Genomic DNA, 22,965 nt, shown 5'->3' on the forward strand with positions numbered 1-22,965 from the left:
TTAGTTTACCCACTGTGTACCATAATCGTGAGGGCATTGGTATATTATATGGTGTCCCTGGACATTTATTGCTATACTATCTCAAAGGTTAAGCGTAGTAATACTTATAAGGCCTATACCCTATATTTGTTTTCCAGTATAACATCTTACCTAGCTCTGCTCCCCCCCACTTGTCTTATTCAGAGCGGCTCTTGCCCGCTGAAATTCCTTCCCCCAAAAACCCATACTACTAACTCCCCCTTTTGCCTCCATTATTTTCTCTTTTTAGTTTAGATAAACTAGTTCATGTTTCCCAGTGCAAGGCGGGGGCCATTCTTATTCTTGTTAGAATATAAAATAGAGGTTCTATGCCACTCTACATAAAAGTTTTCTGGACATACCAGCTCAATTTACTTTTGACTATTAATCCCACCCACTAGTTCTCTATGGTAGATTAGCATATCCTAGCACAGTCTGATAGAATAGAGGACTACGTCATAAGCTCTTTAAGCACAGTGTCTGTACACATTTCTTTCCTAAGATATGGAGAGTCCACGACGTCATCAATTACTAGTGGGAATATCACTCCTGGCCAGCAGGAGGAGGCAAAGAGCATCACAGCAAAGCTGTTAAGCGTCACTCCCCTACCCATAATCACCAGTCATAATCTTTCCCTTCGTCAATGGAGGAGGTGAAGTTTTGGTGTCGGAAGAAAATTAGATTTCCTTTATCTACAAGCAAGATGTTTGGGTATAGCTGTAGTCCACTTCAATCTCTGCAGTAGAGTAGTGGTGGCTTTAAAGCAGTTAGGAACTTGTAAGGTGGGCCTTGCTGTGTTTTCCTAACATATTGCTGCCCTAGTATAGAAAGCCAGAGTAGGTTTACTCTGTTCTTTCTTTTTTCCATAGGCATCTGTAAGGAGTTGGCGTCCTTTCACGCCTTGTGAGCTGTCCTCCTGCAGGACATCTAGAAGTGCAGATAAGTGCCTTTGTCTTCTGGGGCTGGGAGGCTGGCACTGAAGGGGTTAAGCTACAACTCTCTGCATTCACTTATGGGACTAGAATCCTGGGTACATGATTAATTCTAGGCAGTGGGAAGGCACATTTGGTATGTGAGACAGATACTGGGGTTAATCTCCTTTATGAGAGGAAGGCATGAACCCTATTTCGGTGGCTCATGAGTTTATTTATTTATTATTTTTCTCAAGCATGCTTAGTTCACAAAAGGTTTGTGTGAGCAAGTTGTTTGTGGGCACGTTTTACCATCTCTGACGCAGTATTTTGTCAGGTAGCGGCTTTTACCTTTTTTGCATACAGCTCTTCCGGCCTAAAGCGCGCACTTTACATTTGTGGAGCAGCTTCAACTGCCGGTCACGTGACCTTCCGGCTCTGCTCCTGGAGACTTATCGAAGCAGTTACAGCGACTGCACTGTAGAGTCCTGATAATCCTACGCTTGTTTAAATATGAAGGGGCAGGTAGGCCCTCAGTCACAGGCCGAGGTGTAAAGGTGTACTTATAAATTGAATTTGTACTTCTAAATTTTTTCTGCCCCAAAAAAATAAAATAATAATAATTTATTTGCATCTGGTTAGGGATAAATTCTGCAAGCAGTGAAGCGCAGTATACTTCTTTTGTCAAAAATCTATATTGCCTTGTTTTTTTTTTAAAGCGACAGTACCTCAAAGAATTTTTTCTGCAAATTTTTTTAATCTCAATTATGGAACAGGATTCTGCTCCTATGGACAGGTGCCTGCTTTGTTTGGAGAATCAAATTGTGTTGCCTTTGCAATTTTGTTCCACATGAATAGATAGGACTTTTAAAACTCTTTGTTTCTGAGCCAACCATCTCTCAGGATGATGCTGTTCAGGCAATGCCACAGCTTTCTCCTCAAACGTCCCAAGCCTTAGTGGCGTCACATACAGTGCCCTGCAGTTCCTCTCAGTCTCCTGGAGGAGTTTTATTTTCCTGCAGAAATTGCTGCTCAGGTATCTTCGGCGGTATCTGTGGCTTTATCTGCTATTCCTATGCTAAAGGGAAAATGCAAGAGGAAAATTAGACACTCGATATTAAGGTTTCTGTTCAAACCTCTGCTACTCAGGTCGCCCTCTCTCATAAGCCTGATGAGGGTGAAATCTCAGATTCGTACAGTATAATTCCTTCATCTGATGCTGAAGTTGTATCCTTCAGATTTAAGCTTGAACACCTATTTGTGTATTGTTAAAGGAGGTTTTGGCTACTCTGGAAGACTCCGATACTCCTGTCGTTGTCAACCCTAAGAAATCTAGTAAATTTAATAAATACTTGTTCCTTCCTCTGTGGAAGTGTTTCCCGTTCCAGACCATGCAATAGAGATTATTGCACAGGAATGGGAGAAGGCCAGGGATTTCTTTTCCCCCGCCTCCTGTCTTTAAAAAGATGTTTCCGGTCGCTGACTCCATAAAAGATTCTTGGCACTCGGTACCTAAAGTGGAAGGGGCCATTTCTACCCTAGCTAAGAGAACTACTATTCCTATAGAGGATAGCTGCTCTTTTAAGGATCCAATGGACAAAAAGCTGGAGGCTTATTTGAAGAAGATGTATGTTCATCAAGGTCTCCAATGGCAACTTGCAGTTTGTATTGCCACTGTGACAAGTGAGGCCTCTTATTGGTTCAACGCTTTGTCGGATTCGCTTCAGGAAGAGACTATTCTGGAGGAGATCCAAGACAGAATTAGGGCTCTCAGGCTAGCCAATTCTTTTATTTCTTATGCTACCATGTAAGTTATTAAACTGGGAGCCAAGATATCTGGCTTTGCTGTTCTAGCTTGCAGGGCATTATGGCTGAAATCTTGGTCAGCTGATGTAACGTTACTTCCAAGTCCAAGCTTCTGGCGCTTCCTTACAAGGGTAAGACCTTGTTTGGACTTGGTCTGGCAGAAATAATTTCTGATGTCACAGGTGTAAAAGGGTCTTTTCTACCACAAGACAAGAAGAATAGACCTAAAGGACGTCAGAGTAATTTCCGTTCCTTTTGTAACTTCAAAGGAAAGTCTTCCTCTTCCAAGCAGGAACAGTCCAAGTCTTCTTGGAAACCCAATCAGTCTTGGACTAAGGGGAAACAATCTAAGAAACCCGCAGCTGAGTCTAAATCAGCATGAAGGGTTTGCCCCTGATCCGGGATCAGATCAAGTGGGGGCCATACTTTTGCTGTTTTATCAAGCTTGGATACGAGATGTCCCAGATCCTTGGGCTGCGGACATAGTATCTTAGGGTTACAAAATAGAATTCAAAACTTTTCCTCCCAGGGGCAGGTTCCTCCTCTCAAGATTATCTGCAGACTAGATAAAAAGAGAGGCATTCTTGAAATGTGTTCAGGATCTTTCCTCTCTGGGAGTGATAGTTCCAGTTCCAACAGAGGAACAGGGCCTAGGATTCTATTCCAATCTGTTCGTGGTTCCCAAAAAAGAGGGAACCTTTCAACCTATTCTAGACTTGAAGTGTCTCAACAAGTTTCTCAGAGTACCATCCTTCAAAATGGAAACCATTCGTTCCATTCTTCCTTTGGTCCAAGAGGGTCAGTTCATGACGGCCATAGATCTGAAGGATGCATATCTACATGTTCAGGTGTGCTAGCTGGAGGCGCTGGTTCAGCTTGTATCAGTCGTTGGTATCTTCCTTTCCTTCCTCGGTTGTATAACTCTAGGTGCACTGTCTCAGGGACCATTCGGATCTGTCTCAGAGGATAGATTTAGATCTCTCCTGTGGTGGCTTTCTCAGGACCATCTGTCTCAGGGCTCTGTCTCTGCTTCCGGAGACCTTCCCGAGTGATCGTGACCACGGACGCCAGCCTGCTGGGCTGGGGAGGAGTCTGGGACTTGTTAAAGGCGCAGGGACTCTGGACTCGGGAGGAGTCTGCTCTCCCCATAAATATCTTGTAGTTGTCCTTAGCCCGGTTTATCAGGTTCCAGTCGGACAATATCACCTCAGTGGCTTACATCAACCCCCAGGGAGGAATTTAGAGTTCCTTAGCCATGAAGGAGGTGGCTCGGTTTGTTCAGTGGGCAGAAGCTCACAATTGCTGTCTATCTGCCATCCACATTCCAGGTGTGGACAATTGGGAAGCGAACTTCCTGAGCAGACATTTCATTCTGGGGAGTGGTTTCTCCATCTGGAGGTGTTCTCCAGGTTAACCCTCAAATGGGGGGGTGGTGCTGAAGTTGGATCTGATGGCGTCTCAGCAGAACACCAAGCTTCCAAGGTATGGTTCAAGGTAAAGAGATCCGCAAGCCATCCTGATAGATCCGCTGGCGGTTCCTTGGGATTTCAGTCTGGCATATCTGTTTCCTCCGTTTGCTCTCCTTCCTGAGTCATTGCTCATATCAATCAGGAGAGAGCATCTGTAATTCTAATAGCTCCTGCATGGCCTCGCAGGTTCTGGTATGCAGACCTAGTGAAGATATCATCTCTTCCACCTTGGAGGTTGCCTCTGAGGAAGGACCTTCTAACTCAGGGTCCGTTCCTTCATCCAAATTTTGTTCTCTGAAGCTGACTGCTTGGAGATTGAATGCTTAGTTCTACCATAAGGTATGGCGCAAATACCTTTATTGGTGTGAATCCAAAGGCTACTCTTGGAGTAGGGTTATGATTCCTAGGATTTTGTCTTTTCTCCAGGAAGGTCTGGAGAAGGGTTTGTCAGTCAGTTCTCTGAAAGGTCAGGTTTCTGCATTATCTATTATGTTATCTGGCGGATGTGCCAGATATTCAATCTTTTTGTCAGGCCCTGGTCAGAATCAGGCCTGTTTTTAAGTCTGTTGCTCCCCCTTGGAGCCTTAACCTTGTTCTTGAAGTTTTGCAGCAGGCTCCGTTTGAGCCATTGCATTCCATAGATATTAAGTTTTTATCTTGTTTCTTATTGCTATCTCTTCTGCTTGGAGAGTCTCGGAACTCGGCTTTGCAGTGTGATTCGCATTACCTTATCTTTCATGCTGATAAGGCGGGTTTTTTTCCTACTAAATTGTGTTTTTTTCTTAAAGTGGTTTCGGATAGAAATATTAATCAGGAAATTGTTGTTCCTTCTATATGTCCTAATCCTTCTTCTCATAAGGATCGTTTGTTGCGCAACTTGGATGTTGTGCATGCTCTAAAATTCTACCTACAGGCGACTAAGGATTTTTTGCCAGGCCTCTGCCCTGTTTGTTTCTCTGGTAAACATAAAGGTCAGAAAGCTACTGCTACTGCTCTTTCTCTCTGGTTGAGAAGTATTATTTGTTTTGCTTATGAGACTGCTGGTCAGCAGCCTCCTGAGAGAATTACGGCTCATTCCACAAGGGCTGTCTCCTCTTCTTGGGCTATCAAAAATGAAAGCTTCTGTGGAACAGATTTGCAAGGCTGCAACTTGGTCCTCTCTGCATACTTTTTCCAAATTTTACAAATGTGATACGTTTGCCTCGGCCGAGGCTTCTTTTGGGAGAATGGTTCTTCAAGCGGTGGTGCCTTCTATTTAGGTCTGCCTGTCTTGTTCTCCCTCCCTAGTCATTTGTGTCCTCTAACTTGGGTATAGGTTCCCACTAGTAATTGACAACGTCGTGGACTCACCATATCTTAGGAAATAAAACAAAATGTATGCTTACCTGATAAATTTATTTATTTCCGGATATGGGGAGTCCACGACCCCACCCTTATTTTAAGACATTTTTGTCTACACCTCAGGCACCTCTACATCTTTGTGTGATTCCTTTTCCATTTGCCTTCGGTCGAATGACTGGGGATTATAGGTAGGGGAGTGACACTGAACAGCTTTGCTGTGGTGCCCTTTGCATCCTCCTGCTGGCCAGGAGTGATATTCCCACTAGTTATTGATTGATCATGGACTCTCCATATCTGGAAAGAAATTTATCAGGTAAGCATAAATTTTGTTTTTGTTAATGGAAGAAATTGGAAAGTTGTTTAAAATTGCATGCTCTGGTGGGTGGAGTTCCGGAGGAGGAGCTAGTGCATTGGTCTCGCTGTGCAAACCTCTAGATCCCTGCAGCTGAGTCATTGGCGGTTAATCATGTCGGACGCCCTGGAGCTTGTAGAAAGGCCGGTCATCACTCTGTGGGACTCCTGTAAACGCATCCCTTCATCTGGCGTTTTAAACCTTGTGCCTTGGAGCCACACAAATTCATGTTGTGATTAGTGCTCCTGAAGGTAAAAGATTCATCGTTCGGCAGTCCGCCATCCCACCGGTGTTGCGTGAGGGGGTTAGATAGCCTATTTATCGGATAATCTTATCCTTGCTAATTGACTCACAACGCGTTCTATATACGCTGATAACCCCCCCTCCCACCGGTGCCGTGAAAGGGAGTCGGACAATTAAGCCCCCAGCGAGTCCTGATCCACGGGCTGAAATCCTATCACCCTGCTTCAACAGCTGCAGTTCCCACCTCCCACTGGTGCTGCGTGAGGGGGTTGGAGAGCCTGTGCGAAGGACATTCGGCCATCAGTGTAGCTCTGCTGTTTCATCGCTTACTGGAAGCTTCCCCTCCCACGGGTATTGCACGAGGGAGCCAACAGCATTCTACCAACTAACCTCCAATCCTCGGAGCAATCCGGGTGATCTACCGCAGTACAGCGGAATACAATAACCCCCTTCTCGCTGGAGCCTCTTCATGCTGGTGGAGTGAGTGAGTCATATTCAGCGTGGCGCTTCCTCGCTGTCTGTGGCTCTTGTTTCTTTTCTCTTTTGCTTTAGTGTACAGGAAAATAAAAAAAAAGAGAAAAAACAGGGCTAACAGAACCGTGAAGGAAGGGGTTGAGGTGATACAGGGGCAAGGAGACGGGGATGATCCTGCGAAAGTCATTAGTCAGTAATCAGCCCTAACACCACATGAAAAGTTTAAAGTTAATTCAAGTGTTTTCAAGGAGTTGTTTCTCTGCTCAAATCAGAACCTGATATACATAAAGTTCAGTTTTGTTTCTTTTTCCTTTCTCTTTTCCTGCTATCCTCAAGATAGCCAACTTGAAATCTCAAATCGAAAACTAGCTACTAGCTCTGGAACTTAAAGTAACAAGTAAATGGTGAATGATTTAAAGGGTCTGCTTTGAGTGTGATATATCTCTCTCTTCAAGGGGTTGTTTCTTTGTTCCAACCAGAATCTGATGCATATGAAGTTCAGCTTTTTCCTCAAGTTACCCTCAATATAGCCTATTTGGCAATCATTGACTTACATGGATTAATACCCTCCCACCACTTTTCAACAGTGGAAAGGGTAAAAAGGGAAGAAAATTTGGCTAAAAATCTTTAAATAGGTTGTTTTCTGCTGAAACCTTTCTTGTTTATGCAGAAATTTCTAACTGAACATGTGTTACTAACTATGGAACTCAGAGTAACAGTAAATGGCAAGCTATTTGAAGGATCTGCTTTGATTGTGATACATTTCTCATTTAGAGTATTAGGTCCTGATACAGCACCCTTTAGATGTATATGTGTAAACTTTTGTCCTCTGATTTCAATATTGTGATATCCCATTGTACTATAGGGGTTATATACATAGAAGTCATCTTGTAGTTATTTCTATGTATCTTATTTGAAATTCTTTTTACTATTAATTATTGGGTAGGGCTGATTGCCTTGATTCAGAAATTTTTGTTTAAGTAGTATACAGTTACAAGAGCAGTCCTTAGATTTAGCAATATTATATTGCAACATATTCAATTGTTACACTTTTTTTTTCTCACTTAAATTGGATTAGTCTCACTGGTTCAATCCATGATCATATTATTTTAGGCTTGAGACTTATAATTTACCTAGGTTAACTCTGAGGATAAAGTAAAGTACTTAAGTCATATAAGTTCAGATTAACATAGACTTGCTCGTTTATACTCTTATAGCTTAAATAGTTGACAAAATATTTATTCAAGGACAAATACAGCAGGAGTGTAATCCTGTATGTATATCGTCCCTTTAAGGGGCTTGCTGAAATACAACCGAAACTCATCTATTTTTAGGACTACCTTATATCATCTTATTTCCTTGAGTAGGGAGCTTTAATTAATGATATTAACCTCCTAAAGTAGTCAGGTCTAGAGGGTTTAAGAGCTAGCATCTACTGGGTCTCTTATATAACGATTTAATTGTTGAGCTCAGTCCAGTGCTTTTGGTGCCATCTTCTGGTTTATTTATTTTTTCTTCATCACTCACTTTAAGTATACACTTGTTTGGTGCTTCTTGCTCTTCTTCAACACAGTTTGCACCATCCCTTTCCTCGTCACTCCCTGATAAATTCCCCTCACAGAGTCACCGGCTCCTTATTTTTATTTTAGTTTGTTCTCTTTTTTTATATATATGGACAAATTCCTCACTTCACCCCCTCCCACGATTAAATCTCACCCAGGCATGGCATCCAAGCACAGGGATCGGCAGAACAAGAATTCTATAGAAGCCTTGGTAGAAGTTCACCCTGAAATCACTCCAATCAAATATCCTCAATTTTAAAACAACTCAGGAATCTCAATTATTAGTTTTTAATATAATTGATGCTATAACACCCACATTTGATCTACTAAGAACTGAAATTAAGCAGGAGATTTTGTCCTTGACCACAGAAGTCAGGCAATTCTCCAAAAGGATACAAGAAGCTGAGCAGAGAATCTCAGATCTAGATGAGACTAATTCATATCTTCCTAAGATCGAGAGCAATCATACTGAGTTAGTTAAACTACAGACTAAAATAGAAGATCTCGAAAATAGATTGAGAAGAAACAATCTTAGAATTATTGGGGTTCCAGAATCTAGACAGCAGGAAGATCTGATGAAAGTCAAATTACATACTCTCCCACAAATATTAAATATTCCCCCCATCTTTGTCACCCTTTGCAATTGAGAGAGTTCACAGACTGGGGAGACCCTCGGAAACCTCAGGGAGTGTTACCAAACCGAGGCCGATAATTGCTAAATTTTTAAACTTTCAGGACAAAGTATTGTTTCTACAACATTATCGTAAAAAACAACCAATAGTATATAATGAAGTTAAAATATTGCTTTTTTAAGACTTCTCTCTGGAAACTTCCTTGAGGCGAAGAGAGGCAGGATGGCAGGCTGCGGTCATATACCCACCCAGATTGAGGGTGATATTGGAGGGCCAAACTTTATACTTTGACTCAACTCAGGAGGCAGAAAAAAAACTAGCCGAGTATGGAACTACATAAATTAGGAATAAGCTATCCAGAGTCTTTTACACAATTAAACTGCTCTACGGGCCTACGCCTAAGTAGTGTTAATTCAATCAGACAACCATTTTCTGGGGAGGCCTTTTTTTTTCTCTCCCTCTCTTTACCCTTTTATTATGCCCGTCCTTACTAATAAACTATGGCTAGGGATAATTTTCTCAGGCTAACCTCGTGGAATGTTGGTGGCATAATGTCACCAATAAAATGTAAAACAATTATATCACATTTACAAAAACTCAGCACGAGCATTGCTTTTATTCAAGAAACACACTTAAATTCAGAAGAATCTAAGAAATTAAAAACTTCCTGGGTAGGGGAGGTGTTTCCCTCTCCCACTACAAATAGGAAAAAAGGAGTTGCAATTCTTTTGGTGAAAAACAGAATTTATGCTTACCTGATAAATTACTTTCTCCAACGGTGTGTCCGGTCCACGGCGTCATCCTTACTTGTGGGATATTCTCTTCCCCAACAGGAAATGGCAAAGAGCCCAGCAAAGCTGGTCACATGATCCCTCCTAGGCTCCGCCTACCCCAGTCATTCGACCGACGTACAGGAGGAAATATGCATAGGAGAAACCATATGATACCGTGGTGACTGTAGTTAGAGAAAATAATTCATCAGACCTGATTAAAAAAACCAGGGCGGGCCGTGGACCGGACACACCGTTGGAGAAAGTAATTTATCAGGTAAGCATAAATTCTGTTTTCTCCAACATAGGTGTGTCCGGTCCACGGCGTCATCCTTACTTGTGGGAACCAATACCAAAGCTTTAGGACACGGATGAAGGGAGGGAGCAAATCAGGTCACCTAAATGGAAGGCACCACGGCTTGCAAAACCTTTCTCCCAAAAATAGCCTCTGAAGAAGCAAAAGTATCAAATTTGTAAAATTTGGCAAAAGTGTGCAGTGAAGACCAAGTCGCTGCCTTACATATCTGGTCAACAGAAGCCTCGTTCTTGAAGGCCCATGTGGAAGCCACAGCCCTAGTGGAATGAGCTGTGATTCTTTCAGGAGGCTGCCGTCCGGCAGTCTCATAAGCCAATCGGATAATGCTTTTAAGCCAAAAAGAAAGAGAGGTAGAAGTTGCCTTTTGACCTCTCCTTTTACCAGAATAAACAACAAACAAAGAAGATGTTTGTCTGAAATCTTTAGTGGCCTCTAAATAGAATTTTAGAGCACGGACTACGTCCAAATTGTGTAACAAACGTTCCTTCTTTGAAACTGGATTCGGACACAAAGAAGGTACAACTATCTCCTGGTTAATATTCTTGTTGGAAACAACTTTCGGAAGAAAACCAGGCTTAGTACGCAAAACCACCTTATCTGCATGGAACACCAGATAGGGCGGAGAACACTGCAGAGCAGATAACTCAGAAACTCTTCTAGCAGAAGAAATTGCAACCAAAAACAAAACTTTCCAAGATAATAACAATATCTACGGAATGTAAGGGTTCAAACGGAACCCCTTGAAGAACTGAAAGAACTAGATTAAGACTCCAGGGAGGAGTCAAAGGTCTGTAAACAGGCTTGATTCTAACCAGAGCCTGAACAAACGCTTGAACGTCTGGCACAGCTGCCAGCCTTTTGTGAAGTAAAACAGATAACGCAGAGATCTGTCCCTTCAGAGAACTTGCAGATAATCCTTTCTCCAAACCTTCTTGTAGAAAGGATAGAATCTTAGGAATTTTTATCTTGTTCCATGGGAATCCTTTAGATTCACACCAACAGATATATTTTTTCCATATCTTATGGTAAATTTTTCTAGTTACAGGCTTTCTAGCCTGAATCAGAGTATCTATTACAGAATCTGAAAACCCACGCTTTGATAAAATCAAGCGTTCAATCTCCAAGCAGTCAGTTGGAGGGAAACCAGATTCGGATGTTCGAATGGACCTTGAACAAGAAGGTCCTGTCTCAAAGGTAGCTTCCATGGTGGAGCCGATGACATATTCACCAGGTCTGCATACCAAGTCCTGCGTGGCCACGCAGGAGCTATCAAGATCACCGAAGCCCTCTCCTGATTGATCCTGGCTACCAGCCTGGGAATGAGAGGAAACGGTGGGAATACATAAGCTAGGTTGAAGGTCCAAGGTGCTACTAGTGCATCTACTAGAGTCGCCTTGGGATCCCTGGATCTGGACCCGTAACAAGGAACCTTGAAGTTCTGACGAGAGGCCATCAGATCCATGTCTGGAATGCCCCATAATCGAGTTATTTGGGCAAAGATTTCCGGATGGAGTTCCCACTCCCCCGGATGGAATGTCTGACGACTCAGAAAATCCGCTTCCCAATTTTCCACTCCTGGGATGTGGATTGCAGACAAGTGGCAGGAGTGATCCTCCGCCCATTGCATTATCTTGGTCACTTCCTCCATCGCCAGGGAACTCCTTGTTCCCCCCTGATGGTTGATATACGCAACTGTCGTCATGTTGTCTGATTGAAACCTTATGAATTTGGCCTTTGCTAGATGAGGCCAAGCTTTGAGAGCATTGAATATCGCTCTCAGTTCCAGAATGTTTATCGGGAGAAGAGATTCTTCCCGAGACCATAGACCCTGAGCTTTCAGGGGTTCCCAGACCGCGCCCCAGCCCACCAGACTGGCGTCGGTCGTGACAATGACCCACTCTGGTCTGCGGAAGCTCATTCCCTGTGACAGGTTGTCCAGGATCAGCCACCAACGGAGTGAATCTCTGGTCCTTTGATCTACTTGAATCGTCGGAGACAAGTCTGTATAATCCCCATTCCACTGTCTGAGCATGCACAGTTGTAATGGTCTTAGATGAATTCGTGCAAAAGGAACTATGTCCATTGCTGCAACCATCAATCCTATTACTTCCATGCACTGCGCTATGGAAGGACGAAGAACAGAATGAAGTACTTGACAAGAGCTTAGAAGTTTTGATTTTCTGACCTCTGTCAGAAAAATCCTCATTTCTAAGGAGTCTATTATTGTTCCCAAGAAGGGAACTCTTGTTGACGGGGAAAGAGAACTTTTTTCTATGTTCACTTTCCATCCGTGAGATCTGAGAAAGGCTAGGACGATGTCCGTATGAGCCTTTGCTTTTGACAGAGACGACGCTTGAATCAGGATGTCGTCCAAGTACGGTACTACTGCAATGCCCCTTGGTCTTAGAACCGCTAGAAGGGACCCTAGTACCTTTGTGAAAATTCTCGGAGAAGTGGCTAATCCGAATGGAAGTGCCACAAACTGGTAATGCTTGTCCAGAAAAGCGAACCTTAGGAACTGATGATGTTCCTTGTGGATAGGAATATGTAGGTACGCATCCTTTAAATCCACCGTGGTCATAAATTGACCTTCCTGGATGGTAGGAAGGATCGTTCGAATGGTTTCCATTTTGAACGATGGAACCCTGAGAAATTTGTTTAGGATCTTGAGATCTAAAATTGGTCTGAATGTTCCCTCTTTTTTGGGAACTATGAACAGGTTGGAGTAAAACCCCATCCCTTGTTCTCCTATTGGAACTGAATGAATTACTCCCATCTTTAACAGGTCTTCTACACAATGTAAGAATGCCTGTCTTTTTATTTGGTTTGAAGATAATTGAGACCTGTGGAACCTTCCCCTTGGGGGTAGTTCCTTGAATTCCAGGAGATAACCTTGAGAAACTATTTCTAGTGCCCAAGGATCCTAAACATCTCTTGCCCAGGCCTGAGCAAAGAGAGAAAGTCTGCCCCCCACCAGATCCGGTCCCGGATCGGGGGCCATCCCTTCATGCTGTTTTGGTAGCAGTGGCAGGCTTCTTGGCCTGCTTACCCTTGTTCCAGCCTTGCATCGGTCTCCAGGCTGGTTTGGGTTGAGAAGTATTACCCTCTTGCTTAGAGGATGTAGAAGTAGAGGCTGGTCCGTTTCTGCGAAAGGGACGAAAATTAGGCTTATTTCTAGCCTTAAAAGACCTATCCTGAGGAAGGGCGTGGCCCTTTCCCCCGGTGATGTCTGAAATAATCTCTTTCAAATCAGGACCAAACAGTGTTTTACCCTTGAAAGGGATGTTAAGCAATTTTGTCTTGGAAGACACATCCGCTGACCAAGACTTTAGCCAAAGCGCTCTGCGCGCCACGATAGCAAACCCTGAATTTTTCGCCGCTAATCTAGCTAATTGCAAAGCGGCATCTAGAATAAAAGAGTTAGCCAATTTAAGTGCTTGAACTCTGTCCATAACCTCCTCATACGAAGATTCTTTATTGAGCGACTTTTCTAGTTCTTCGAACCAGAAACACGCTGCCGTAGTGACAGGAACAATGCATGAAATTGGTTGTAGAAGGTAACCTTGCTGAACAAACATCTTTTTAAGCAAACCCTCTAATTTTTTATCCATAGGATCTTTGAAAGCACAACTATCTTCTATGGGAATAGTAGTGCGTTTGTTTAGAGTAGAGACCGCCCCCTCGACCTTAGGGACTGTCTGCCATAAGTCCTTTCTGGGGTCGACTATAGGAAATAATTTCTTAAATATAGGGGGAGGAACAAAAGGTATGCCGGGCCTTTCCCATTCCTTATTTACTATGTCCGCCACCCGCTTGGGTATAGGAAAAGCATCGGGGGGCACCGGAACCTCTAGGAACTTGTCCATCTTACATAATTTCTCTGGAATGACCAAATTGTCACAATCATCCAGAGTAGATAATACCTCCTTAAGCAGTGCGCGGAGATGTTCTAATTTAAATTTAAATGTTACAACATCAGGTTCAGCTTGTTGAGAAATTTTTCCTGAATCTGAAATTTCTCCCTCAGACAAAACCTCCCTCCTGGCCCCTTCAGATTGGTGTGAGGGTATGTCAGAAACGTTATCATCAGCGTCCTCTTGCTCTTCAGTGTTTAAAACAGAGCAATCGTGCTTTCTCTGATAAGTAGGCATTTTAGATAAAATATTTGCAATAGAATTATCCATAACAGCCGTTAATTGTTGCATGGTAATAAGTATTGGCGCACTAGATGTACTAGGGGCCTCTTGTGTGGGCAAAACTGGTGTAGACACAGAAGGGGATGATGCAGTACCATGCTTACTCCCCTCATCTGAAGAATCATCTTGGGCAATATTATTATCTGTGGCATCATTGTCCCTACTTTGTTTGGACACTATGTCACAATTATCACATATATTTAAATGGGGAGACACATTGGCTTTCATACATATAGAACATCGCTTATCTGATGGTTCAGACATGTTAAACAGGCTTAAACTTGTCAACAAAGCACAAAAAACGTTTTAAAATAAAACCGTTACTGTCACTTTAAATTTTAAACAGAACACACTTTATTACTGAATATGCGAAAAAGCATGAAGCAATTGTTCAAAATTCACCAAAATTTCACCACAGTGTCTTAAAGCCTTAAAAGTATTGCACACCAAATTGAAAGATTTAACCCTTAAAATAACGGAACCGGAGCCGTTTTTACATTTAACCCCTATACAGTCCCAGGTATCTGCTTTGCTGAGACCCAACCAAGCCCAGAGGGGAATACGATACCAAATGACGCCTTCTATAAGCTTTTTCAGTGGTTCTTAGCTCCTCACACATGCATCTGCATGCCTTGCTTTCCAAAAACAACTGCGCATTAGTGGCGCGAAAATGAGGCTCTGCCTATGACTAGAGAAGGCCCCCATCTGAAAAAGGTGTCCATACAGTGCCTGCCGTTTTTTAACAACAATCCCCAAGATTATAATAACTATAAAGAGTTATAATCTGCCAAATATGCTTAGCAAAGTAATCGTTTTAGCCCAGAAAAATGTCTACCAGTTTTTTAAGCCCTTATAAAGCCCTTTATTCTTTTACTTAATCTAAGAAAATGGCTTACCGGTCCCCATAGGGAAAATGACAGCCTTCCAGCATTACAAAGTCTTGTTAGAAATGTGGCCAGTCATACCTCAGGCAGAAAAGTCTGCCAACTGCTTCCCCCAACTGAAGTTACTTCATCTCAACAGTCCTGTGTGGAAACAGCAATCGATTTCAGTAACGTTTGCTAAAATCATCTTCCTCTTACAAACAGAAATCTTCTTCTCTTTTCTGTTTCAGAGTAAATAGTACATACCAGCACTATTTTAAAATAACAAACACTTGATTGAAGAATAAAAACTACATTTAAACACCAAAAAACTCTTAGCCATCTCCGTGGAGATGTTGCCTGTGCAACGGCAAAGTGAATGACTGGGGTAGGCGGAGCCTAGGAGGGATCATGTGACCAGCTTTGCTGGGCTCTTTGCCATTTCCTGTTGGGGAAGAGAATATCCCACAAGTAAGGATGACGCCGTGGACCGGACACACCTATGTTGGAGAAATATTAGTCTATGAAACACTATATACAATAATAGACCCAGATAGACAATTTTTGATAGCAAATTCAACCTATACCCTTTGTAACCTTTATGCCCCAAATGCCATAAACTCAACATTTTGGGACTCTCTCCAAGCCAAGATCCTTCAGATAATTGAAGGTCACCTGATAGTGGCAGGAGACTTTAACATGTCTCCTCGACATCCATTGGACAGGCTTAGACAAGGTAGCCTTCAAAAGAAAACTAAAATGTTTAAAACTATTTTTAAAAATCTTGCAGTCAGAGATATCTGGAGATCACATCACCCAGACACTTGTAATTATACTTGTTACTCCAGTTCCTTTAAATCCTTTTCAAGGATTGATCTCATCTTGACAAGTGATAGTTTATACAAGCTGGGGGCAAAATCCACAATTTCAACAATCTGTATATCAGATCATGCTCCTGTACTATTGGACATCCCACTCAAAAATATCCAGGGGCGAGCAATGCGTTTTATATATCCAAAATATTTGAATAAAAAAATTCAAATTTAGAAGCTGGTTAAAAATAAAGATGGATGAATATCTTCATTTTAATGTAGGCTCGGTTGCTAACCCCTCATTACTATGGGAAGCTGCAAAAGCAGTAATAAGAGGGGAGCTCATTGGATATACTGCAAGGATTAAAAAAGAGTCCAGATTTAGAGAAAGGGAAATTTCAGCGGCAGTCATGAATGCTTACAACAGATATTTAGAAGCTCCCTCTTAGAGGATAATTGGAGATGTTCAGAGACAAAAAAAAGAGCGGGACACCTTTTTACTGCAACATACAACACAGTCAGATCTAAAATACCAGGCAAGGTTGTATAAGTTTGGTAACAAATCTGGCAAATTACTATCAAATTTAGTGAATAATACCAAAAAATCTTCTTTCATAGAATCATTACAGGACAATGGAAAACTGCTTTCCTCACATGAAGAAATCTCAGAGTCCTTCCATGACTATTATAAAAAAATCTACTCTTCTAGGTCTGTGGTAAATACAGTAAGTGAAGAAGGTTTAACAGAGATTATTCATAAAGACCAAGCGAGTTTCCTCTTTAATCGTAGTTCTGCCGCAAAGATTAGACAATTACTTTTACTTATTTATTACTTCAAAAACTCTGAAAAAGGTAATATTGAAGATCAGTCTGACGTTGCAATACTGGCCATTAAAGCCGAAAAAGTGTTTGATTGCGTACATCATGATAATTTGATAGACACCCTGACCAACTTCGGATTCGAAAATAATTTTTTAAAGGTGATGAAAAATTTATATGCACATTCTTCTACTAGTTTAATCACTAATGGTATGGAGTTGCGCATTATTACACTTAAAAGAGGTACTCGACAGGGATGACCTTTATCCCCACTACTCTTTGAGCTTGCAATCGAACCCTTGGCTATTAAGATCAGGCATCAGAAGGCATAAAAATCGGGACAAGGGAGGTGAAGATGGCATTGTATGCCGACGATTTGCTAGTCTATTTGTCTAATACCTCAATAAATATCCCAAAACTTATGGGGATAATTGAACTATTTAGCCAATTCTCTGGCTACAAAATTAATACCACAAAATCAGAGCTACTTTGGTTGAAAAAAAATCTAAAGATTCCCAATCTGAGATCCCTTTTAAGATAGTTACAAATTCTTTTAGATATCTCGGGGTTAATATATCTTCTGAACCTCAGAACTGGTATTCTCTGAATATTCCTCTAATTTTCTCTCAAATTAAAACATATATGAAGAGATGGCAAAACCTTCCCTTATCCATTTCAGGTCGTATAACCCTATTTAGGATGGTGCTCCTGCCTAAAATATTGTATATTCTACAAAATCTTCCTGTCCTTCTTAAAAATAAGGATATTAAAAACCTAAATATTGCAATCCGTCAGTTTATCTGGTGGAATAAGAGGCCCAGACTCTCTATCCAAAAGTTATTTCTACCAAAACATTTAGCAGGCTTTGCCCTTCCTAATATGTACATTTATAATTTGGTTTTTCTTGGTCGTATTGTTACAGACTGGATTATAGATCTAGATTATTTTACAGATAACATCTTAGAATCTAACATGATTCATCCATTTTCTCCGATCTTCCTGATTCACTCTCCTCTTAATTTAATTTCTAAACAGGTGAAACAATATAAAACAATATATACTGTAATCCAGGCCTGGAAAAAAATTGGGATTTTGGCAAAGACTAATTTGAATATGCCTAGATTCCAGACCTTTTGGGGTAATCCGGAATATCAAGAGGGTACTCAATCCTCAGTGCTGCATGACTGGTGCAAGAAAGGCCTATACTTTGTGTCACAATTTCTGAATCAAACAGCAGAAAACATTAAATCATTTGAAGAATTAAAACAGGAATTTAACCTAGTAAATTGCAATTTTTTCGCATATCTTCAGGCCAGGCACTATGCAACCCAATTAGTTAACACATCTCTATGGAACTGGTCATGGGGCAAGCTTGACCACTGGCCAGTGTTGGCCAAAACGGGACACTTATCTATTTCTACTTGGTACGATTATCTTGTCTCTCGAACGGGAGAGCTGAATGTGTCAAATATAGCTCAAAAATGGGCAAATTTTATTCCTGTATCTACTAATTATATTGAACGTGTAAAATCGATCTTTAATCTTTGCTCTATCGTGCTACAATCTCTGTGACTTGGAGAGAGTCCCATCTCAAATTATTATACCAGACCTATTATACCCAAGAAAAAGGATACAAATGGCATAACAGGAATTTTAATAAATGTCCAAGATGCAACTTACTGGCTGCAAATTTAATTCATATGGTTTGGTCATGCCCGAAAATCTTTCAATTTTGGAAAAAAGTAGAATTTTGGCTATCTAATACACTTAAAATTACCTCCACTGAAATCGTAATAACAAACTTAGTAATATTAGCAGCTAGAAACTTAATTTTGAAGAGTTGGAAGGTTAGATTTGTTCCCACTATACCAGAAATCAAAAATTATCTTAAAAAGCAGTGTATTATTGAGCAGTTGGCCACAGATATGAACTCTGACCAAGAGATTATTTCCTTCTTCAAAAAATTGTCAAAGTTCATAAAGATATTTCCTCCCAGAGAAATAAATCATTTAATTTTTACTTTCAGGAATACAGAAATAGTATTATTGGGTATTTGGTAAGGTAACCCTCCTCCCCTTTTTTTCCCACTCTCTTGTGGTTGGATTCATAAAAAACTGTATTAACAACATTAGGCCTAAAGTATAGTCCATATGTCCAGAGTTGCTACATTTAGTACAAAAACCTTAAAACCTTTAAAATCTTGGTAATCTCTGTAATGAGCAAGGTACCCTCTGAGCTGGGTCAAAGAGCTCCTGCTAGTAAATAACACTCTCACCTAAATTGTCCTTACTATTTAGTTCTATTGCTTTGATTTATTTTTAGGTTAACATTTTGCGGCAGAAAGATATTCTGCACACCTTATTATCCCTAGATATTATTAAAAAATTATTAATACCCAGATAGGAGCTAGGGGGGTAATCAATTGTGCTAGGTATTTACTTAGAAACTTGACAATGACCTATTATGATTATAGATCAGCAACTTATGTATAGTAAGTCAGGTTATAGCCTTTTAAGTTGGTATTTTATTTTTTAGGACTGGTTTTGTTTTCTTTTGTTTTTTTCTCGTGTATAACAACTGAAAATGAATAAAAATTAAATGACAAAAAATAAATAATTGCATGCTCTATCTGAATCATGAAAGTTTAATTTTGACTTGAGTGTCCCTTTAAACTCATGTTGTTATCTGAGCTTATAAAGCAGACAGTAAACTACAAGGGAGAGCAGTAAGTAACTGTGTGCACAGCCCCGGCAGACTCTCACGTATTACTACTCACCGGCAGGGAGGGAGAGCAGTAAGTAACTGTGTGCACAGCCCCGGCAGACTCTCACGTATTACTACTCACCAGCAGGGAGGGAGAGCAGTAAGTAACTGTGTGCACAGCCCCGGCAGACTCTCACGTATTACTACTCGCCGGCAGGGAGGGAGAGCAGTAAGTAACTGTGCACAGCCCCAGCAGACTCTCACGTATTACTACTCACCGGCAGGGAGGGAGAGCAGTAAGTAACTGTGTGCACAGCCCCGGCAGACTCTCACGTATTACTAATCACCTGCAGGGAGGGAGAGCAGTAAGTAACTGTGTGCACAGCCCCTGCAGACTCTCACCTATTACTACTCACCGGCAGGGAGGGAGCAATGTATTTCAGTCTGATGACTATTCATGTCATCTGTCTCATCCTCTTCCTTCACCTTTAATAGCCCAGTGCCCGGGTTTTCCTCTAGACGCCCTGTAATTACAGCAGGAAGTTACCTGAGAGTACAGTACAGGGGGTAACATAAACTTATATAAAAGACGTTTGTACTTTCTGATTTTGTTTTTTACACAATTAGTAAAAGCCTAATAATTTAGCTAATAGTATCATAAAAAAAAATAATCAGGTGTGCATGTGTTATCCATTTGCCAGAACACTAGATGGCAGCACTATTTCCTGCTCCAGACTCCTACCTTATTGTCTCTTCAAGAAAGAATATCATAAGAACAAAGGAAACTTGAAAATATAAATATATTGGAAACTTTTTTTAAATTGTATTATCTGAATTATAAAAGAAAAAATAGGGATTGTATATCCCTTTAAAAGGTTAATAGGAACCAGCTACGGGAAGAAAAAAAAATCAGCATCTTGGAAAAATTTTGTTATTTTGTATGTAAATGGATTCTTGATCTCACACTCTCTGGTAAATGATCTGTACACACATAACAATTGTCCTAATAGAGGTGTCAGCATGCAGTAAACCCGGGAAGCTAGATATATATATATATATATACACATACATACATACACACACATACATATATATATATTTGCAGCAGCTGCGTTGCTCTGTATTATTCATGTGGCTTTTTATACGTTATTTAACTTTAACACTGCAGAAAAACTGCAGAAATATAAAACCTTGCACAATGTATTATGTGATAACCTGAAGCACACAATACTGCTGTGAAAAAAATCCAATATGGCGTTTTCCAGTATTAAAGGAAAATATAACCAAGAATGTTTCTTCCATAATTCAGATATAGCATACACTTTCAAACTTGCCTAATATTGTTGATATCCTTTGTTGAAGAAGCAGCAATGCAAAGGGAGCTAGTTTAACATAATCAGTAAGCCAGTAACATAAGGCATATATGTACAGCTACCAATCAGCAGCTCCTGAGGCTACCTAGGTATCCTTTTCAACAAAGGATACAAAAAGAACAAAACTAATTAGATAATAGAAGTAAAATGAAAGTTTATTAAAAATCACATGATCTATCTGAAGTACAAAAAAACATTGGGTTTCATGTCCCTTTAAAATACAAAGCTACAGCATTCAGCACCTGTAAAGATGTGAAATATGAGGAAAGCTTTAAAGGGACATAATACTCATATGCTAAATCACTTGAAACTGATGCAGTATAACTGTAAAAAGCTGACAGGAAAATATCACCTGAGTATCTCTATGTAAAAAAGGAAGATATTTTACCTCACAATTTCCTCAGCTCAGCAGAGTAAGTTCTGTGTAAAAAGTTATACTGAGCTGCTCCCAGCTGCAGGTAAAAAAAATTAAAAAAATGAAGAAATGAACAGCAGCCAATCAGCATCAGCAGTGCTGAGGTCATGAACTCTTACTGTGATCTCATGAGATTTGACTTGACTCTCATGAGATTTCATAGTAAGCTTCCTTTACCTGATTGGTGAAATAATATGAGAGTGCACGATTCTCATCCCTTCAGATGTCCCAGGACAGACACACTAAAATGCTGCTTAGAAATCCTTTACAATGGGAGGTGGCTACTGAGGAACTTTTGAGGTAAAATATCTTTCTTTTTTACATAGAGAAGTTCAGGTGATATTTTCTAATCAGCTTTTTACAGCTATGCTGCATCACTTTCAAGTGTTTAAACATTTGGGTATTATGGCCCTTTAAAGAGAGCTGTAGGCAGAAGAGGAAAAACAATAAGATGGTGAGTAGTGACCGTTGAGTTGTAGTTGTGCCTAGTTTAATATCCCTTTAATGCTAAATAGTGACGGTTATTTATTGAGGTGAATCTGTAATGATCTATGTCTATGACAGTATCAAACTGCAGTGGGACCATAACAGTAGGAAACTTCATTAGAACCCAAGTAAAACCCCTGATTTAGTGCTCCCTCTATGTGACCAACAACACCAAATACACATTATAGTAACACAGCTATGTGCCTATAAAACTTATTAAACCCCTGATTTAGTGCTCCCTGTATGTGACTAACAACACCACATACACATTATAGTAACTACACAGCTCTGTGCCTATAAACCTTATTACTCCCCTGATTAAGTGCTCCCTGTATGTGACCAACAACACCACATACACATTATAGTAACTACACAGCTCTGTGCCTATAAATCTTATTAAACCCCTGAGTTAGTGCTCCCTGTATGTGACCAACAACATCACATACACATTATAGTAAAAACACAGCTATGTGCCTATAAACCTTATTAAACCCCTGATTAAGTGCTCCCTGTATGTGACCAACAACACCACATACACATTATAGTAACTACACAGCTCTATGCCTAAAAACCTTATTAAACCCCTGAGTTAGTGCTCCCTGTATGTGACCAACAACACCACATACACATTATAGTAACTACACAGCTCTGTGCCTATAAACCTTATTAAACCCGATTTAGTGCTCCCTATATGTAACCAACAACACCACATACACATTATAGTAACTACACAGCTCTGTGCCTATAAACCTTATTAATCCTCTGATTTAGTACTCCCTGTGTGTGACCAACAACACCACGTACACATTATAGTAACTACACAGCTCTGTGCCTATAAACCTTATTAATCCTCTGATTTAGTACTCCCTGTATGTGACCAACAACACCACATATGCATTATAGTAATTGCACAGCTCTGTGCAGTATGCAGTACAACCCATCACACTAGAAACACTGTGTAATGCAAAGTGGGTAAAAAAAACCCAAAAAAACATAAAAACTGCTTTAGGCATATTTAAAGATGAGGGGCGAGATTACATATGCGGCGCAAGCTTCAGCGCAACTGCTGAAACCCACGTTGCCCGTAATTTTACCTCGCACATCGGGCTATCACGTAAACCCTGCCGGCAGTTCATAAAGTGTTGTAAGTCGACTAAACTACCGTTGTCCAGAAATGAGCGTAAATACAAATTTCTGGAGTCGCCAGTGACTTATGCTCTTTAAAAACTGCCGGCACCTAAAAAAATAAAAATAAATATCAAATCTCCCGTAAAAGTCTTACCCGCCTCCCAAAAATAAACCCGATACGTAAAACCCCTATATCCACCATCAAACCCACATCGGAACTAATAATAATAGTATTAACCCATAAACCGGCAACCCCCCACAATGCAATATGCCTAA

General features: G+C 40.7%; 1 protein-coding gene across 1 annotated transcript in view; it reads right to left on the reverse strand.

The window, feature by feature from the left end:
• The window catches only part of LOC128656986 (zinc finger protein OZF-like), a 127,448-nt gene that overhangs the window by 94,579 nt on the left and 9,904 nt on the right, over positions 1 to 22,965 (reverse strand). Inside the window, exon 2 of the mRNA XM_053711195.1 lies at positions 19,704 to 19,811. Coding sequence (XP_053567170.1) covers positions 19,704 to 19,811 — 108 coding nt within the window. The remainder of the gene's footprint in view (positions 1 to 19,703; positions 19,812 to 22,965) is intronic.

The sequence above is a fragment of the Bombina bombina genome, chromosome 4 (assembly GCF_027579735.1).
Source record: "Bombina bombina isolate aBomBom1 chromosome 4, aBomBom1.pri, whole genome shotgun sequence".
Classification (NCBI taxonomy): Eukaryota; Metazoa; Chordata; class Amphibia; order Anura; family Bombinatoridae; genus Bombina; species Bombina bombina.